General features: G+C 38.0%; 9 protein-coding genes across 9 annotated transcripts; 5 read left to right on the top strand and 4 right to left on the bottom strand.

Moving 5' to 3' along the window:
* Positions 1–324: 324 nt before the first annotated feature.
* Positions 325–2,094, top strand: DPL1 (sphinganine-1-phosphate aldolase DPL1; the record flags this gene model as incomplete). Its single annotated transcript, XM_033909627.1, has 1 exon — positions 325–2,094. One exon carries the CDS (start codon positions 325–327, stop codon positions 2,092–2,094), a length of 1,770 nt encoding a protein of 589 aa, XP_033765518.1.
* A 1,065-nt stretch (positions 2,095–3,159) lies between these two features.
* SSD1 (mRNA-binding translational repressor SSD1) lies at positions 3,160–6,933 on the top strand (the record flags this gene model as incomplete). Its single annotated transcript, XM_033909626.1, has 1 exon — positions 3,160–6,933. One exon carries the CDS (start codon positions 3,160–3,162, stop codon positions 6,931–6,933), a length of 3,774 nt encoding a protein of 1,257 aa, XP_033765517.1.
* A 656-nt stretch (positions 6,934–7,589) lies between these two features.
* SRP101 (Signal recognition particle receptor subunit alpha) lies at positions 7,590–9,455 on the top strand (the record flags this gene model as incomplete). The annotated part of the gene is made up of 1 exon (XM_033909625.1): positions 7,590–9,455. One exon carries the CDS (start codon positions 7,590–7,592, stop codon positions 9,453–9,455), a length of 1,866 nt encoding a protein of 621 aa, XP_033765516.1.
* A 211-nt stretch (positions 9,456–9,666) lies between these two features.
* Positions 9,667–12,900, bottom strand: HRQ1 (ATP-dependent 3'-5' DNA helicase; the record flags this gene model as incomplete). Its single annotated transcript, XM_033909624.1, has 1 exon — positions 9,667–12,900. The coding sequence occupies one exon, from the start codon at positions 12,898–12,900 to the stop codon at positions 9,667–9,669; it is 3,234 nt and encodes a 1,077-aa protein (XP_033765515.1).
* A 217-nt stretch (positions 12,901–13,117) lies between these two features.
* Positions 13,118–14,362, top strand: RTT103 (Rtt103p; the record flags this gene model as incomplete). The annotated part of the gene is made up of 1 exon (XM_033909623.1): positions 13,118–14,362. The coding sequence occupies one exon, from the start codon at positions 13,118–13,120 to the stop codon at positions 14,360–14,362; it is 1,245 nt and encodes a 414-aa protein (XP_033765514.1).
* A 173-nt stretch (positions 14,363–14,535) lies between these two features.
* NSE3 (Smc5-Smc6 complex subunit NSE3) lies at positions 14,536–15,453 on the bottom strand (the record flags this gene model as incomplete). The annotated part of the gene is made up of 1 exon (XM_033909622.1): positions 14,536–15,453. The coding sequence occupies one exon, from the start codon at positions 15,451–15,453 to the stop codon at positions 14,536–14,538; it is 918 nt and encodes a 305-aa protein (XP_033765513.1).
* A 330-nt stretch (positions 15,454–15,783) lies between these two features.
* On the bottom strand, positions 15,784–16,662 carry INM2 (inositol monophosphate 1-phosphatase INM2; the record flags this gene model as incomplete). Its single annotated transcript, XM_033909621.1, has 1 exon — positions 15,784–16,662. The coding sequence occupies one exon, from the start codon at positions 16,660–16,662 to the stop codon at positions 15,784–15,786; it is 879 nt and encodes a 292-aa protein (XP_033765512.1).
* Positions 16,663–17,068: 406 nt separating this feature from the next.
* MGP12 (Mgp12p) lies at positions 17,069–17,413 on the top strand (the record flags this gene model as incomplete). Its single annotated transcript, XM_033909620.1, has 1 exon — positions 17,069–17,413. The coding sequence occupies one exon, from the start codon at positions 17,069–17,071 to the stop codon at positions 17,411–17,413; it is 345 nt and encodes a 114-aa protein (XP_033765511.1).
* A 163-nt stretch (positions 17,414–17,576) lies between these two features.
* Positions 17,577–20,207, bottom strand: ZIP1 (Zip1p; the record flags this gene model as incomplete). The annotated part of the gene is made up of 1 exon (XM_033909619.1): positions 17,577–20,207. The coding sequence occupies one exon, from the start codon at positions 20,205–20,207 to the stop codon at positions 17,577–17,579; it is 2,631 nt and encodes an 876-aa protein (XP_033765510.1).
* Between the last annotated feature and the right edge of the window lie 118 nt (positions 20,208–20,325).

Below are 20,325 nucleotides of genomic sequence, written 5' to 3'. Positions count from 1 at the left end.
AGGCTGATTTAATATGTATGACGCTGGAATAAAGGAAATTACATAGGAATTAGTCGAAGTTTCGAACCTGCACAGTTGCTTATTCTGTTATCACTTTATTCTTCAGAGACATTTCATTAACTACATTTGTGTGTTATTTCATGTTAGTTACCATAAATACCGGCCGGCCGCATCGGGCTTTTTTTCGATTGAAAAATTGGTATATTTTCAGTGCACATATAAATAAAACCCTCAATTTACTGCCCCAACCTTTATAGAACGATCAGATCCTACTTACTGTGCAAGTAGATTAGCTTCCGCAAAGGGATTTTACCATCTAATACAATGAGTGGAGTATCAAATAAAACATTATCAACCGGTAGTTGGTATGGCATGCCGATCCATTTACTAAGGGAAGACTGCGACTTTACCCAGTTTATGATTCTAACCATCAACGAATCCAAAAGAGACGTACATGATTACTTCATAAATACCCCATGGTACAACATGGTGAAAGATTATTTGTTTGTCGTCTTTTGCTACAGGCTTCTAAGTAACTTTCTTTACTTATTGAAGGTTTATGGGCCGGTGAGGTTAGCGGTGAGGACATACGAGCATACTTCTAGAAAATTATTCCGTTGGTTGTTAGATTCACCGTTTTTGAAGGGTACCGTAGAAAAGGAAGTCTCGAAGGTGAAACAATCAATCGAAGACGAACTAATTAGATCAGACTCACAGCTAATGAATTTCCCGCGGTTACCATCCAATGGGATACCTCAGGATGATGTTATTGAAGAGCTTAACAAATTGAATGACTTAATACCACATACTCAATGGAAAGAAGGCAAGGTCTCTGGTGCCGTTTACCATGGTGGCGACGATTTAATCCATTTACAAACAATCGCATATGAAAAATACTGCGTTGCCAATCAATTACATCCTGATGTCTTTCCTGCCGTACGTAAAATGGAATCCGAAGTTGTTTCGATGGTTTTGAGAATGTTTAATGCCCCTTCTGATACAGGTTGTGGTACCACGACTTCAGGTGGTACGGAGTCTTTGCTTTTAGCATGCCTAAGCGCTAAAATGTACGCTCTTCATCATCGTGGCATTACTGAACCTGAAATTATTGCTCCCGTAACTGCACATGCTGGGTTTGACAAAGCTGCCTATTACTTTGGCATGAAGCTACGCCATGTGGAGTTGGATCCAACAACGTACCAAGCGGACTTGAAAAAAGTAAAAAAATTCATTAATAAGAACACGGTTTTACTGGTTGGTTCCGCTCCAAACTTCCCTCATGGCATTGCCGATGACATTGAAGGTTTGGGTAAAATAGCGCAGAAATATAAACTTCCTTTGCACGTCGACAGTTGCCTAGGTTCCTTTATTGTTTCATTCATGGAAAAGGCTGGTTACAAGAACCTACCATTACTCGATTTTAGAGTCCCGGGCGTCACCTCAATATCATGTGACACTCATAAGTATGGATTTGCACCAAAAGGTTCGTCGGTTATAATGTATAGAAACAGTGACTTACGAATGCATCAATATTACGTAAATCCAGCTTGGACTGGTGGGTTGTATGGCTCTCCCACATTAGCAGGGTCGAGGCCAGGTGCTATTGTCGTAGGTTGTTGGGCAACTATGGTCAACATGGGTGAAAATGGGTACATTGAATCGTGCCGAGAAATAGTCGGTGCAGCAATGAAATTCAAGGAATTCATTCAGGAAAGCATTCCGGACTTGAATATTATGGGTGACCCTAGATATTCAGTCATTTCTTTTTCCTCTAAGACCTTGAACATACACGAACTATCGGACAGACTAGCCAAGAAAGGCTGGCATTTCAATGCCTTACAAAAACCGATCGCACTACACATGGCCTTCACAAGGTTGAGCGCTAATGTTGTGGACGAGATCTGCGACATTCTACGTACTACCGTACAAGAGTTAAAAAGTGAATCAAACTCTAAGCCATCCCCGGACGGAACAAGCGCTCTATATGGTGTCGCCGGGAGCGTTAAAACTGCTGGTGTTGCAGACAAATTGATTGTGGGATTCCTAGATGCATTATATAAGTTGGGTCCAGGAGAAGAAACCGTCACCAAGTAGCTACATAGAAGCAATTCTTATACATAATTTTAAAGAACGATTGTGCAATGTGATGGTTGTAGTACTGGATCTTATGTCACGCATGACGATTTGTATCACCTTAAATTTTCTGACCAAAGGGGCCGAGTCGCTTCACGAGGGGATGAGAAAGGGAAAGAAGGGAAAACTAAACTTATATAACGCAGGTGTGTCATTCGACCACCGCCATCAAATCATTTAAGGTCGCAAAAAGGAGCGTTAAAAACCTGAGTCTGTCATTTGTTTAGTTCAAGGATTAAATAAACAATCCTTCTACAAGTAAGTCCTTTCTTTCACGATTTGCCTTAAGACTACTGCCTCCAACGAAAGTTAACCTGAGATAGCCTAGATCACGAGTATTTTTCTCTTCTTTCCTCCTTCCCCGGTTTTTTTCTCGTCAGTTCTCTTTAACAGCTCTTGTCAAGAAATTAACAGACGAAGAGTCCAACGCTGCCGATTTTCTAACACCAGAGAAACCAAGTTCTACCGTACAAACAATATCTTCAGACTCATAATTCTGAGCCTAGCTGAGAAATAAGAGATACATTATAATTTAGAGAGGTAAGAATTTTCCTGTCATTCTCTTTAAAATATTTGCTACGTTTCAACATTTTCTGTTACTGAAGCGTACCCACTTTCTACAACTTCGCTTATAAGCTATTTCCTTTTTTTTTTGAGACCAATCCTGTTTTCTGTCTTTGGTAACCTAAAAACCGGAATAGTCAAAGATATCTGCATAGTCTTCTTGTCAGGCTTATCTTCGTCATACCATTTTTCTGGTATCCTAAACATTTTGGTCTTATTTTAGAACAGCTGGTGCCTCGTTTTTCCGCATTAGGCGCATTTTTTCATAGCCACTATTCTAAAAGAAACGACTTTTTCTCAAAGGGAAATCTAAGTTGCCTGCACGAAGAAGAAGACAAGGGTTCATAAACGTATAATATCTGCTCCATTCCATCCATTTATTTTATCACATTAATATAGCAAAGGAAGGCAAAAAAAACTTTTCAGCAAAAATTTGGCACAACTATTCTGTCTATATACACTATGTCTAAAAATAGCAACATGAATAACAATAGGTCCCAAGAACCGAATAACATGTTTGTGCAAACGACAGGAGGCGGTAAGAACGCTCCAAAGCAAATTCATGTTGCACACAGGCGTTCCCAAAGTGAGTTAACGAATCTGATGATTGAACAATTCACTTTGCAGAAGCAATTGGAGCAAGTTCAAGCACAGCAACAACAGTTAATGGCGCAGCAACAACAATTGGCGCAACAGACCGGTCAATACTTATCAGGAAATTCCGGTTCAAACAATCATTTTACGCCCCAACCCCCTCACCCTCATTACAACTCAAATGGTAATTCGCCCGGTATGAGTGCAGGTGGCAGTAGAAGTAGAACTCATTCCAGAAACAACTCTGGATATTATCATAATTCTTATGATAACAATAACAACAACAATAATAACAACAACAATAATAATAATCCTGGGTCTAACTCACATAGAAAGACGAGTTCGCAATCCAGCATATACGGCCATTCTAGAAGGCATTCTTTAGGTCTAAATGAAGCTAAAAAGGCTGCTGCTGAAGAACAGGCCAAGAGAATATCTGGGGGTGAAGCGGGCGTGACTGTGAAGATAGATGCTGTTCAAACAGATAGTAGCTCAAATTCTGCTACGGAGCAATCTGACTTCAAATTCCCACCACCGCCAAATACTCATCAGGGGCACCGCCGCGCAACTTCAAACCTATCACCTCCCTCTTTCAAATTTCCTCCGAACTCTCACGGCGATAATGACGATGAATTCATAGCAACCTCTTCAACGCACCGCCGTTCAAAGACAAGGAATAACGAGTATTCTCCTGGCATTAATTCCAACTGGAGAAACCAATCACAGCAGCCCCAACAGCAACTCTCTCCATTCCGTCACAGAGGCTCTAATTCAAGGGATTATAATTCTTTTAATACTTTAGAACCTCCTGCAATATTTCAACAGGGGCACAAGCATCGTGCTTCTAATTCATCTGTTCATAGTTTTAGTTCACAGGGTAATAACAACGGAGGTGGGCGTAAATCCCTCTTCGCACCCTATCTCCCTCAAGCCAATATCCCTGAGTTAATCCAAGAAGGAAGACTAGTAGCTGGTATTTTAAGAGTTAATAAAAAGAACAGATCAGATGCTTGGGTTTCTACAGATGGCGCTCTTGATGCTGATATTTACATTTGCGGCTCCAAAGATCGTAATAGAGCTCTCGAAGGTGATTTAGTTGCAGTGGAATTATTAGTTGTTGACGACGTTTGGGAATCCAAGAAAGAAAAGGAAGAAAAGAAGAGGAGAAAGGATGCCTCTATGCAGCACGACCTAATTCCCTTGAACAGTAATGACGATTACCACAACGATGCATCTGTCACTGCTGCAACAAGCAACAATTTTCTATCCTCACCCTCTTCATCTGATTCACTAAACAGAGATGATTCATCCGTCAGAAGAAAGAGATCATCCACTATTAATAATGATAGTGATTCTTTATCATCTCCTACCAAAACAGGTGTGAAAAGAAGAAGTTCATTGAAACAACGTCCTACTCAAAAGAAAAATGATGATGTTGAAGTTGAGGGCCAGTCGTTGCTATTAGTTGAAGAAGAAGAGATCAATGATAAATACAAGCCACTTTACGCAGGTCATGTTGTTGCCGTTTTGGATCGTATCCCTGGTCAGTTATTTAGTGGTACATTGGGTTTATTGAGACCTTCCCAACAAGCCAATAGCGACAATAACAAACCACCACAAAGCCCAAAGATTGCTTGGTTCAAGCCTACTGATAAGAAGGTCCCATTAATTGCAATTCCTACGGAATTAGCTCCAAAAGACTTTGTTGAGAATGCCGATAAATACTCCGAGAAGTTATTCGTTGCCTCTATCAAACGTTGGCCAATCACATCTCTGCATCCATTTGGTATTCTGGTTTCCGAACTTGGGGATATTCACGATTCTAATACTGAAATTGATTCTATTTTAAGGGATAACAATTTTCTTTCAAATGAATACTTGGATCAAAAAAATCCGCAAAAAGAAAAACCAAGTTTCCAGCCACTACCAATAACCCCTGAAAGTTTAGAATTTAGAAGGGATTTTACTGATGCTAATGAATACAATATCTTTGCGATTTCCGAGCTTGGATGGGTCTCGGAATTTGCTTTGCATGTCAGAAATTACGGAAATGGTACTTTAGAGCTGGGTTGTCATGTTGTTGACGTAACCAGTCATATTGAAGAAGGCTCCTCTGTTGATAGGCGTGCGAGAAAGAGGTCCTCCGCCGTATTTATGCCACAAAAACTTGTCAATTTGTTGCCACAATCTTTCAATGACGAACTTTCATTGACTCCTGGTAAGGAATCGGCCACAATATCGGTCGTTTACACTCTAGATTCTTCTACTCTAAGGATTAAATCTACTTGGGTGGGCGAATCTAAAATTTCCCCATCAAATATTCTATCATTGGAACAGTTGGACGAAAAATTATCAACTGAGAGCCCTGGTAGCTACCTTTCTACTGTACAAGAAATCGCTAGATCATTTTATGCTAGAAGAATAAATGATCCAGAAGCTAAGTTGCTTCCCACATTATCCTTGTTGGAAAGCTTGGATGACGAAAAAGTTAAGGTTGACTTGAACATCTTGGAGAGGACTTTAGGCTTTGTTGTAATTAATGAAATTAAAAGAAAAGTCAACTCAACCGTAGCAGAGAAGATTTACACCAAACTTGGCGACCTAGCTCTTTTGAGAAGGCAGATGCAACCGATTGCAACCAAGATGGCGTCATTTAGGAAGAAGATTCAAAATTTCGGTTACAATTTTGATGTCAATACAGCGGATGAATTAATCAAAGCAGTGCTAAAAATCAAAGACGAAGATGTTAGAGTCGGAATCGAAATTTTGCTGTTCAAAACCATGCCAAGGGCTAGATACTTTATTGCAGGTAAAGTGGACCCAGATCAATATGGTCATTATGCTTTGAACCTGCCTATTTACACACATTTCACAGCTCCAATGAGAAGATATGCTGATCATGTCGTTCATAGACAGCTAAAAGCCGTTATTCACGATGATCCATACACCGAAGATATGGAAGCTTTGAAGATTACCTCGGAATATTGTAATTTTAAAAAGGACTGTGCCTACCAAGCACAAGAACAAGCAGTTCACCTACTGTTGTGCAAAACAATCAACGACATGGGTAATACCACCGGACAATTATTAACAATGGCTACTGTTTTGCAAGTTTACGAGTCTTCCTTTGATGTCTTTATTCCAGAATTTGGTATTGAAAAGAGAGTTCACGGGGATCAACTACCTTTGATCAAAGCTGAGTTTGACGGTACCAATCGTGTTTTGGAGTTGCACTGGCAACCTGGCGTAGATAGCGCAACTTTCATACCACCAGATGAGAAAAATCCGAAATCCTATAGAAATTCCATTAAGAACAAATTCAGATCTACAGCTGCTGAAATCGCTAACATTGAACTCGATAAAGAAGCTGAAGCAGAACCATTGATTAGCGATCCATTGAGTAAAGAACTCAGCGATTTGCATTTATCAGTACCAAATCTAAGACTTCCATCTGCGAGCGACGACAAGCAAAGTGCTCTAGAAAAGTTTATTTCTACTACTGAAACCAGAGTCGAAAATGATAACTATATACAAGAAATACATGAACTGCAAAAGATTCCTATTTTATTGAGAGCTGAAGTGGGAATGGCTTTGCCATGTTTAACTGTCCGTGCATTAAATCCATTCATGAGGAGAGTATAATCTTTTTCCTACCAATATCGTCATTGCTGTTTTTCTTGTTGTTCCACCTTTGTTCTTTGCAATTGTGTTTCATTCCTCAGTATTCCTTCCCTTCGTCTTTATTTTCTACGAACATTAACAACTGCAGGACTTTGTACTTCTTTTCTGTCAACAAACGTTTCGGTAAGGTATAGTATGATCCAACTTTTTCTATTCGGCCTTGTTAAATCATATAATTTTTTTTCAAAAATACATAAAACAATAATGCAGCTTTCTTTCGAACATTTACAATATTTTCAATTTATATTGTCTTTTGTTATTTATACTCTTATATATTAAATCTTTTCCGTTACTAAACATCTTTTTGCTATACTGCTGTTGTCAAAGCAAGCATATTAAACAGTTCTTACTGGCTCACTTTTTATGCGCTGGGTAATTTTTACCGTATATAATAGTGGAATCTCATCGGGCCATTTTGTTCATTTTTCAGAGAAGATTGCCTAAACTTCTGAGATCGTACACTGGATAGGTAGAAAAAGGCAGAACATTTTTTAGTCAGCGTTTAACCTTAAGACCAGACATTGATAGCATTTTAAAGTTTGAATAGTATCCAGCTGCTCTTGAACGAAGTGGTAATTTTCCAATTAGAAAATCACGATTCAACAAGTGCATTGATTATGTTCGACCAATTAGCAGTCTTTACCCCTCAAGGTCAGGTACTTTACCAGTATAACTGCCTGGGAAAAAAGTTTTCTGAAATACAAATTAATGGTTTTATATCCCAGCTGATTACTTCGCCAGTAACTAGAAAAGAAAGTGTTGCAAATGCTAATACAGGCGGATTTGATTTCAATCTTCTGACAATCAACAGTGAACACAAAAATTCTCCTTTATTCAATGCACTATTTTATTTGAATAAGCAACCAGAGTTATATTTTGTGGTGACTTTTGCCGAGCAGACTTTAGAACTAAACCAAGAATCCCAACAGACACTTACACTAGTATTAAAGCTTTGGAACTCATTGCATTTGAGTGAATCCATTCGGAAAAATCTTCAAGGCCAAAACGAAAAGAACAAGCATAACTACGTCGATATATTTCAAGGGATTGAGGACGACTTGAAAAAATTTGAGCAATATTTTAAAATAAAATATGAGGAGTCAATAAAACAAGGCCAGATCAATTCAGATAATCCTGCCAGAAATGAATTAGTATCTCAATCGTATAATAAAAGTATCAAGAAAAAATTGAAGGACACAAAAACCAAGAAGCCATCTACAGGAAATATTGGTAGTGGACGAAAGTGGGGTCGTGATGGTGGTATGCTAGATGAAATGAATCATGAAGACGCATCCAAATTAGATTTCTCATCATCCAGCAGCCACAATGGTAGCCAAGTAGTTCTAGAAGCTACTATAAATAAAGATTCTTTTGGAGATAGAACAGAAGGAGGTGATTTCTTAATTAAAGAAATTGATGATCTTTTGTCTTCTCATAAAGATGAGGCTATAAGTGGAAATGAATCTAAAAATTCTGGGTATGTCAGTACAGCTTTCGGATTTCTTCAAAAACACGTTCTAGGTAACAAAACTATCAGTGAGAATGATTTGAAATCTGTATTAGAAAAGTTAACACAACAACTGATAACCAAGAATGTGGCACCAGAGGCAGCCGATTATTTAACCCAGCAAGTCTCTCATGATCTTGTAGGCTCGAAAACTGCAAATTGGACTAGTGTTGAAAATACTGCGCGTGAATCTTTAACAAAAGCATTGACTCAAATATTAACGCCTGGAGTATCTGTTGACCTATTACGTGAAATTCAAAGTAAAAGGAGCAAAAAGGATGAAGAAGGTAAAAGTGATCCATATGTATTCTCAATAGTTGGTGTTAACGGTGTTGGTAAGTCAACAAATCTTTCGAAACTAGCGTTCTGGTTATTGCAAAATAATTTTAGGGTCTTGATTGTTGCTTGTGATACGTTTAGGTCTGGTGCAGTTGAGCAACTAAGGGTTCATGTTGAAAATTTGGCACAACTGATGGATGATTCACATGTTCGTGGCTCCAAGAACAAAAGGGGTAAAACTGGTAATGACTACGTTGAATTATTTGAAGCTGGTTATGGTGGCTCTGACCTGGTGACCAAGATTGCCAAGCAGGCCATCAAATATTCTCGTGATCAAAACTTTGATATAGTGTTAATGGATACTGCGGGGAGAAGGCACAATGATCCTACTTTAATGTCGCCATTGAAATCGTTCGCTGACCAGGCCAAGCCAGATAAAATCATTATGGTTGGGGAGGCTTTGGTTGGTACAGATTCTGTCCAGCAAGCCAAAAACTTTAACGATGCCTTTGGGAAGGGAAGAAACCTTGATTTTTTTATTATTTCCAAGTGCGACACAGTTGGTGAAATGCTGGGTACTATGGTAAATATGGTTTATGCAACAGGGATTCCTATCTTATTTGTTGGTGTGGGACAAACTTATACCGACTTAAGGACATTAAGTGTAAAATGGGCCGTTAATACGTTAATGTCTTAGAAACTGTAATATCATAGTGTATATATCTACAGACAATGTTATTTAACAATATAAAAATGTCTTTTTCCTTTCGGTCGATAAGGTGGGAGAATGTTGATGCGACAGCTTATATTGTCGCGATTTCTCTATCAAAAAGATTCAGTGAAAAGTATCAAAGGAATCTAGAAGTTATACGATAATTTTATTCGGTTTGGAAACTGTAGTAGCATCCTCATTCCTCTTTTTTAATGATACCATTGGCATGAGAAATATCTTTCGTAGCTCTTCTAACGTCGATAATCTTAAAGTCCTCTGAAAAGTTGACATGCTCTGACACGGGAATGACAGTCTCTACTTTTATCTCTGGCATATTTGGCTCCGGACCATCTTTGATGGAATCTATAAAAGTGTCTTCAGAGTGACCTATGATACAGTGCAAAACAACTTGGGCGCCAGGCTTTGATAAGACCAGGCTGTTCTCCTTACAAAAAGAAGCCGCCACACAGTCAGGACATCCATCGCTACATGGGCATTCTTCTATTCTTCTTAAACTAGACTCTATTATATCATCAATATGCTCGAACGCTTTAACACACAAGCCTGACCCGTACTTACCACCCTTCGAATCATAGAATATTAATCTAGCAGGTCGCTTCCGCTTAGTTTGACGTTCAGCAAATTCCTTTTCCGGAGCTTTGCATTCGGTTTGTATTTCATCCACACCTGCCACTATAAATCGCGGTAGCATACCCATAACTGCATGCTGCGCCCCATGAATAGCACCTGCCACATTTAATTGCTTTTTTTGGCAAATTTCTAAGGCACATTTTGGCATATCTATCCAAAATCCTTTAGAATTAATTATTACAGGAGGGTTATGAGTTTCAATGGCATCGATAATTCTCTTGTACTTGTCTATTTTAAAAAAGCCAAATACAATAATTGTAGTCTTGATCTTACCAAAATACACAGGAACATCACTTCTCCTTAAAGAGCGTATAAGTTCAATTTCTTGTGGATCCACGTCCGTAAAATCTCTTTGGTTGGTCACCCAGTCAACATCTACTCTTTGCACTTTAGCATATCTTTCATCAGGATTAAACTCTTTCACAAGGTATGGATAACCTTGATGGATGAATATACCGCCATCATATAGGGTAAAACTAGTTCTGGATGCTTCTATTTCTTCAATTATTATATTTCGTCCATTTGTTATATCCACTACAGCAAATTGGTCCTCTTCACCACCTCTCAAAGATACGCATTTGGACGGCCATGGCAAAAATCTATTACTGGCATGGTACCCATCCTGATTGTGGTGTAAGCGTTCAACACAGATTCTGCGAAGATGAGATTCAGCAAAATATTGCTTATCACGCTCAAAATTTATGGGTAGTTCGAAAGCAGCGCATTGTATATGCCCTTCCAATATCAAGATGTTATCGAAATCTAGAACCAAATCTTGATAAGATTCGAAATTATTAACTTCTAGTAAAGATTCTGGGTGAGCAACGTAATGTTGATCAACGGGCGAGTCACTTGCAACTACAAGGGTCAACGAATCATTATTTCTTCTACCTGCTCTACCGCTTTGTTGATGAAAATTGGCCATAGATAGTGGGAAACCACACATTAGGACTGCGTCTAGCCCACCAATATCAATACCAAGTTCTAGAGCGTTGGTAGATATGACAGCCTTCAAATTCCCGTGGAACATCTCACGTTCTATTTTACGTCTATCGGAAGCAGAGTAACCACCCCTGTAAGACATGACTTCTGTAACGAGGTCCTCACGGCCAGTTTCAATGAAAATATTGCGCACTTCTTTCATTAGTAATTCACAAACACGACGAACGTAACAAAATGCTATGGTTCTCACGTTGTTTAGTATGAATTGTACCAATATCTTCGCACTTTCTCTAATAAAATTCTCTCGTTTACGTTCGTGTTGAGATAAAGTTGGAGGATTCCACACCACCAAATGCTTAGCACCTGTAGGTGAACCATCCTCATGTATCAAAGTAACCTCATCGATACCAAACATATCCTTCATATGCTGTACGGGAGACTTTAAAGTAGCTGAACATGAAATAAATTGTAAACTACTATTTTCGTAAAAACAATGGCACAGCCTCAGTAAACGTCTCATTACTAATGCGACATGCGACCCAAACAAACCCTTATATATATGTAATTCATCGACTACCACTAATTTGAGATGATACAAAAAGTGTCTCCAATTCGCATGATTAGGCAAAATACTAGTATGTATCATGTCAGGATTGGTAAAAATAACTCTAGCATTTTTTCGAATATAAGACCTTTCCTCTGGCTGTGTATCCCCATCGTACGTATCGACCACAGCGTTCTTTAGCTCGGGGATTTTTGAAAGTATTACCTTGAATGCTCTTTTTTGATCTTGAGCCAGGGCCTTTGTTGGAAAGATATACATAAATGTTGATTCGGAATCCTTCAAGAGAAGATCGATAGCTGCTAGTTGGTAAATAAGAGATTTACCTGAAGAAGTCGATGTTGTAATAATGACATCTTTGCCCTGGTGAAGAGCATTTATCGCATCTGCCTGATGACTGTAGAAACGATTGTGTTCTATACCCTGGTATACTTCTGGCGCAAGTTCAAAACAGAGATCTTTGTACTTCGCGGTTCTTGATGGTATAGTAAAACAATGCTTTATCTGAGAAGCGTAGAATTCAGTACTTTTCAACTTGTCAATCATTTCAGGGACTGTTGCTATCACTGAACTATCGGCGTCATCGGGAACACTCATCTCATTACTCTCTTGCTTGGCCTTCATCATGGCCTCAATTGGATCCTCATAATCTCTCTCCTTTGGAATATAATTCTGCGCTACTTTTGTTAACTCAAAAAATGCGTCAAGACCAGCGTTTTCCTTTTCGAGGATAAATTCCCGTAGTCTGGATTTAAAGAGAACTTCTCTCTTAGAAATCATTTTTTTCATTTCTTCTGTTGTGTAAGTGGGTATCTTTATTTGAGAAAATTTATCACTTGCAGACCATGAACGTTGCATTGTGCCGTCTATAAATTCAAATATAAGTAACTGGGTAGAATTTTGGGCCTGATTTTGATCGTCGATGTTCTTCAGTTCAAATATGTCATTTTCCTTCTGTTGAAAACCGCCATTATTGAAGTCAAAAATTTTAGTCTCAGTATAAATTTGGTTCTCATCAATATACTTAAAAATACATTCTCTTGGCATCAGTGCCATAACTCTGGCTAGATCCTCTTTCGTAACAGTTCTTTTCAAAGCAGTTTCTATGGGTCCGCAAAGTGTTTTAAAGGTAGGTACAACATGCTTTCTGCAAATCAAAAAGGTGTAAAGGGTATTAAGGCGGAAAAAAAATTGTTCAAAATTTTTAAAAGCATGGATGTTTCTACCCTCTTCATCTGCTGGCTTCAGCTTCTTCTTGAAAGGTCCTTCCTGCATTTTTCTCTCTCAAATGAACATTTCTTTTCTACGACCTTAAAGTGTCTCTTATGTATAACGGCTCTATTTTATAACGAAAAAGGAAAAGTTATTTTTCCTTTAAAAATATATAAACTTGAAAAGCCAGAATAATGGTAAAGTAGAAGCGAAGAAGGTATTTAACAAAAAAGTAGAAAACTTGAAGAAAAAGCGATAATCTAAGGCCAGTATAGACGGTATGCCTTTTTCCTCTGAGCAATTCACTACTAAGTTAAATACGTTGGAAGATTCCCAAGAATCTATTTCCAGTGCTTCAAAGTGGTTGCTTCTACAGTATAGAGATGCTCCCAAAGTGGCAGAAACATGGAAAGAATATATGTTACGTCCTAGCGTAAACACAAGAAGGAAGTTGTTGGGCCTTTATTTAATGAACCATGTTGTTCAACAGGCTAAAGGCCAAAAAATTATTCAATTCCAAGATTCCTTTGGAAGGGTGGCAGCAGAAGTGTTGGGAAGGATTAATCAAGAGTTTCCGAGGGATCTGAAAAAAAAGCTATCAAGAGTTGTGAATATCCTAAAAGAAAGAAACATTTTTTCCAAGCAGGTAGTCAATGATATAGAAAGAGGCCTTAAAACCGAGAGCTCACCAGTCGAAGCATTAGTGTTACCCCAGAAACTGAAAGATTTTGCTAAGGACTATGAAAAATTAGCGAAAATGCATCATAACGTTTGCGCTATGAAAATCAGATTTGACAAATCATCAGATGAATTGGATCCATCCAGCTCAGTTTACGAGGAAAATTTTAAGACGATAAGTAAGATCGGGAATATGGCCAAAGATATAATAAATGAATCAATTCTCAAAAGAGAAAGCGGTATTCAAAAACTGCAAAGCACGCTGGATGATGAAAAAAGGCATCTAGATGAGGAACAGAATATGCTAAGTGAAATAGAATTTGTTTTATCTGCTAAAGACCCATCCAGGCTAAATAATAACGTTGATGAAGACAATATTATTCCCACATATGAAGTGGGTGATGGAGACGACGATGACGACGATGAAGAAGATAATGGCAACAATAACGACGATGATGATGATGATGATGACCATGACAAAAATTACGACAATGGATCCAATGATAACAGTTTTGGAGTTGGTAATATTAACACAATAGAGCAGAAGAATGAAGTTATAGACGAAACGAATAGCGAACACAAAAACTCTACAGAAAATTCTGGTGACATCCAATTTGGCATAAAACGACCACATGATATGATAGCCCATGATGACGCTAATTACATACCGGAGAAAAAGGTTCATCTTGATTCGAAGACAAGTGAAGATGGTACTTCCAACAGTGAGGATGGCCACTATGAGTTAGATATGGAAGGCCATGTTGGCGCACAAACTGACGAAGGTGTTGAGAATTCCGGGGGGGTTTCTTCTAGTATACAAGACTTGTTAAGTAAACTTGCGAATTAATATGCTAGCTAAGCAAGCAAGAAGACTAGGAGATAACTTGTACAAATATATAGTAATCCGTTTAACTGCAGACTTTATTATCATAATTATTTTCCCAGTTATCCCGTATAAATTTTCATTATTCCTCCCGCAAGGAAGATCTGTGTCTGAGCTTCATGGACACCTATACAATGCTATATAGAATACGAATCGCCGATGCTTTTTATTATATCATCGTACAGGCTTTTGCTCTGGTCCTTTTCAAGCCCCATGATTTCTTGCACTAATATTTCAAGAGATCCTAGTCCAAATTCCGCTTGAGTCCTTCTGCCTATCCTGTACGATATCACTTCCCCGACAGTATCAGATTTCTCTTCTAATTTGACTATATATTCGCGCCTTTCAAAAGTTTTTATCAGATCTTCAATAGTAATGTTCAGTATACTGATCTTCGAACCATCGCTTGGAATGCCAAATGCCTCTAAGAATTTGATCAACTCCTGATGTAATATATTATTCTTAGAGAAGAAAATAATGCATAAAATAACGCTCAAAACACCCTTGTAAACAAGATCTTGATCTGTACTCAACTTGCTTTCTAGTGTATTGGAACTTTCCAAACCTATGTCATCACCGATATACTCTCCGTTGACTACTAGCTCCTCATAAGTGCGAGCGCTTCGTAAAAGCTTGAAATCTTCAAAAACTTTTGAGTATGGGACATTGTTTAGCAAAATAAATTTCTGGGCTCTATGTCCCATTGGCTCGGTCATTGATTTATTTGTATTATTATTATTATTGCCGCTATTATTGCCAATGTTCATATTATTTTTTGATTGCAACCCTTGTAACTGAAACCCATATACGTTCCATAGTATAGCATTTATGTCCAAAAACATTTTACTGAAGGAAAGTTTTGCTACGTTCTCCTCGTGAGCAGCGTCATGTATAACAGATTGCAACTTGTTTCTTGTTATAATCGAGTTTTGAGACTCTCCTCTTGATAAAATATACCTAACCACTTTTCTAGCAACAGGATTCTCTCTGATGATCTTGGCCACGGCTAAATCCTCTGTTAAATCCACATCGCTGTCATTATCTGTAGAACTCATGCTAATCAGAAACGTATGATATTAAAGACGTATGCTTGTCGAAGAGTCTTTTCTTGTAGCGTATTGAAACGGAATTCTTTTAATGCAAACTGATAATAGGGATATCATCACAGTAATTGAAATTTTTCTTCATGTATATCGCGTTACTGTGAGAGGGCCGCGCTTATTTAATAGTGCCGTGCTTGAGTAAAAGTTCATATTAGGCGATCTGAAATCATACTACTGGATCATGATATCGCTCTGTACTGAAAAAAAGGCCAGTAGGATTGGGGGAATTAATATATAAATTCTTCTTATATATGCTTATTTAACGACACCTAAGGGCTGCGTTCAGTATTCTAATTCACCCGCAACATGGTTCCAGAACGATTCTGCAAATTCCTTCTGTTCTATCGGCTCACAGCCACCTCTAATAGCCAGGTAACATCTTCTGTCTAATGGAATATCCCATTCACCACGGACTCCGCCAGCCATTATTCCCCCTGCCTCCTCGAGAATACACCAACCGGCACAAACATCCCAAGCCCAGCAGCCTCCTTCCCAATAAGCATCAAGCATGCCGCTTGCCACGTAGCATATATTCATGGCAGCACTACCTGCGCTTCTGAAGCCGTGAACAAAGGCGCCAGACTCACTAAGTAAATTTTTGTAAGTACTCATTTTCTTATCAAAGTTTCCTTGCGAACCTTCTGTTCTTTCCGAACCTCCTTCTAAAGCGATTAAGGATTTCTGCAAAATCAGTGGCCTTTTTGAAACCCTTATCTCCTGATCATTTAAGAAAGCTCCATTGCCTTTAGAGGCATGAAATAGTTGGTTTAGGTGAGGATTGAAAACTACACCAACGACCGGCTTCCCCATTTCAGCTAAACCTAGAGATGTACAGCTATAGGGATAACCGTGAATAAAATTAGTAGTACCATCAATGGGATCGACTATAAATGTAGGGTCGTTCGTTATTTTAGTGACCCCTTTTACATAAGTTTCTTCTCCGATAAATTTGAAACTGGGGTACTTGGCCGTTAAAGCTACCTTTATTATGGATTCAATTTGTTTATCTAAAGCAGTAACCAAATCTACGCCGTTTGATTTATCATCATATGAATAAAAGTTTGTTCCTGCGTAGGATTTTAAAAGGGGTCCTATTTCACTTCTGAGTAACTGAATAAATGTGTTTTCCACTTCCTTCAGTTCTTGCGTCGTTAATACCATCGCTTCAACCTGAATATGCCTTTCTTGGGCTTGCTGAACTCAAACTTTACTTATTGCTTCTATCGTTGCCACAATTTTCCTCTCTACGATTTTATATGCAAGAAAGTGCTTCACGGATCATCATTCGGAACACTGTCGTCCTTTATTGAAAATCACCATTTTGAGAGGGATAATATGAGATCGCTCAGTAGGAGTCTACGGCAGTCCATTCTACGGGCTGTACTTACTTTGGAATGTGAATATGACTATAGTGATTGGCTTGCCCATTTTCATTTTATGGTTCTATGAGATGCGCAGGCTACCTCTCCGCAGAGAATTCGGAGTTGACACAATGCAAAGTTTGGTGTAATTCAAAACAAAACTTTGATAATTATCTAATTAGAAGTAAAACATAGAAACAACCACTATGTCGAGAAGGTTACTCTGCTTTATACATACTTCGAGGATATTGCTGCATGATGCGGGAGTGAAATTAACCTTTTTCTCAAAGCCTAATTGTGGGTTATGCGATCAAGCGAAGGAAGTGATAGACGATGTGTTTGAAAGAAAGGAATTTCATAATAAGGGAGTTTCACTAGATATAGTCAACATAACTGACCGAAGAAACGCAAAATGGTGGAAGGAATACTGCTTTGACATACCAGTGCTTCATATTGAAAAAGTTGGTGATCCTGAATCATGCACCAAGATCTTGCACTTTCTTGAAGAGGACGATATTAGTGAAAAAATAAGGAGAATGCAATCCAGATGACCTCTTTTTTTACTAGAGTTACAACACTGTAAATATTTATAAGCTATGAATAAGTATATACCTCGAAAACTACATCTACGCTAATTTTGCTATACATCCTTCAGGCGCAGAGAACAAAATGAAATGTATTCGCACAAGACAATTTGAAATTTTCCATCATCCTTTATTTCCTTCTTCTTTTCTTACTTATTTTTAACGATTGATCTTCGTCTTCTACTAGCAGTAATTTTTTTCTTGAAGAAATTGGAGGTTTCATGCCATTTGAACCCTTCTTAATTTTTCCTCTCACTGGTTTAATTTGAATAGGAGAAGGGTTGGTTAACTCCAAATCGTCATTTGAGGACGAAGAAAGATCGAACTCATCGTTAAATTTGGATGTTTCTTTGGATGAACTAGCTCTTGATTTACTTATATGATCCACCTTAGGATACCTTGCCATCGGGGAATGAATGCTTGTAGAGCTATTAGGTAATAAGTGGGACGTTGTAGCACTTTTCTTAGGCGAATCCGATGGTTTTGTAAAACTTTGTGCACTTTTTTTATTAGGTTCTTTTCCTTTGTAGCTTTTAATCTCTTCTAACTCTTTAACTTTGTGTTCTAATTCCTTCTTTTGCAATTGCACCTTTTGCTGCAAATTTTTAGTGACCTCTTCCAGATTTTCGAGACCATCTTGCAATTCTAACTTTTCGGCTGTTATATCTTGCTTTTCCGATTTCAAAACGATCACTTGTTGCTTTAAGGTTTTCACATCGCTTAGTGATTCTTCAACACCAATTTCCTTCTTTTCTAAACAGTTTTTTAAGTGTCTATTTTGCTCTTCAAGCTCTAATTCATGGGCCTTCAACTGCACAACTTCGACGTTTAGCTTTTGTAACTGCTCATTGTTCTTTTGGAAAGCCTCCAATTTTGTTGAATGATCCTTTTGTTCATTTTCCTTGATTTCTACCAGTTGTTGAATCCTTTGCTTCAAAGTATCGTTTTCGGAAGCTAATGCCTTCACAATTTCATTTTGAGAAGATATTTTATTTTCATAATTTGATTTTGTTGTGGTGTTCAAATTGTCCAGTTTGTCTAGCTGGTCTTGAATCTTTTTCAGTTCATTGGATAGGCCCTCATTTTTTTCAGTTAAACTTTGTTCTTTGCCAGAAATTTGTGAAATTTCGATGTTCTTCGCCTCTAATTTTTTGACCAAATCTTCATATTGTGCCTCTTTAGTACCAAGAGAGCTAATAATCTGATTTTTTTGTGAAGATAAGGTTGATCTTTCACTCTCCAAATGCTTTATTCTTTCTTCGTACTCGTTGGACTGAACTATTTCTGCCTTATACGCCTTTAGCAAGTTTTCCAGACTCAAATAATTCTTAGCTGACTGGGCCGTATCATCAAGCAGGTCTTGTTTTGTGCTGTTCATTTCGGTAATAAAAGCTGTTTTGATATCTCCTGATGATGTTAAAAGTTCTTTGTGTACTCCTATCACAAGTTCCTCTTGCTTTATGCCCAGCTCATTTAGTGTTTTTGTTATTTCATCCTTACTTGATGACATTTTTTCTTTAAGATTTTCCTTAAAACTTTCATATTGCTGTTTTAGTAGAGTCTCTGTATTACTACTCAACTCTATAGTGGTGCCCTTCAGTTCTATATTAAGGGTATCTTTTGCAATATCGAAGTGCTTTTGTAATTTCTCCTCAAACAAATCATGAACCTTTTCTTCAAATTTGTTAAATTGCAGTAAATGGTGAGCTTTGTCTTCTGAAAAAAAATTCTCAATTGCTTTAATCATCTGTTCCCTATTCTTTCCCATTTCCTGTATTAGCGAACTGTTCTTAATTTTTTCTTCGCTCAATTGGCCTGAACAGTCATCTAGTTCCCTTTTCAGATATTCAATTTCTTTGCCTTTTTTCATTAACTCTGCATCCGTCTCCTTCTTGTGCTTTCCTAGATCGGTTATTGTCCTGTTCAAGTTTTCAATATTTGTCTTAAATCCGCTTATCCTTCTCTGATATAGTTGGTGGTTCTGTCTTAGATCCTTCAATTTCGTGTCTTGATTATTCTTATGACTAGTCAAGGCAGCAATCCTTTCTTGAAGAGTTTCTAAGCAGGATTTATATTTTCCGACTTTTTCATTGATCTTACCAGAATCAGAAGCATACGATTGAAGCCGAATTTTCAACTTTGCATTATCCTGTTGCTGCTTTTGTAGCTCTTGCTTCAAATTTGAACATATCCTTTGAGTGTTCGTGAAGGCTTCTAATAGCACATCATTTGAAGATGTACTGGAAGTATCAACGGTTGTGTGAAAAAGAGGCTTGCTATTTGTCATAGTGTATTCGTGCAATTTACTGTCTTTAAGCGTTGTCTCAGAATCGTTAGGGTCCTCATGACCTTCTTTCATTTCTTTTGCCACACCTTCGCTCACTTCTCTTACTTCTGTAATTTCAAAATCTTCATCAGTATCATTTTCAATTGTTGAATCATGGTTGTTTAAAGCTCTGTTGTACTGGTCTGTTGATATTGAGCTCTTTCGTGAATTTATATCCATCCCATCATTAGAATAGTTATGATTTCTCTGGTTAGGGCCCATGTTCGTAACCACTTCTCGTTCGGTAGAAGTTATGTGGGGTTTTTTAAACGCATCATCTCTCTCTATGGAAGTACCCACCTCGAGGCAATTGGATGAATTTTCGACAACAGTATTAGCGGAGGATTCTGAATCTGCATCTCTAACTCTCAGCTTGGCGAAGATATTTGGTCGAGGCTTGAATCCCATTGAACTATCTCTAAAAAAGTTCGACATTTTCTGGAACTTTAGCCGCCGAAGGTATTTTATTTCTTATTTCCGATTTTCAGAAGAAAAAATTGCTCACTATTAATCCTGAAGCAGATGGAAATATTCAGCTAAATTTTACAAAAGT

This window comes from Saccharomyces paradoxus, chromosome IV (genome assembly GCF_002079055.1).
Source record: "Saccharomyces paradoxus chromosome IV, complete sequence".
Taxonomy (NCBI): domain Eukaryota; kingdom Fungi; phylum Ascomycota; class Saccharomycetes; order Saccharomycetales; family Saccharomycetaceae; genus Saccharomyces; species Saccharomyces paradoxus.
This window is presented reverse-complemented; position numbering and strand designations above follow the sequence as displayed.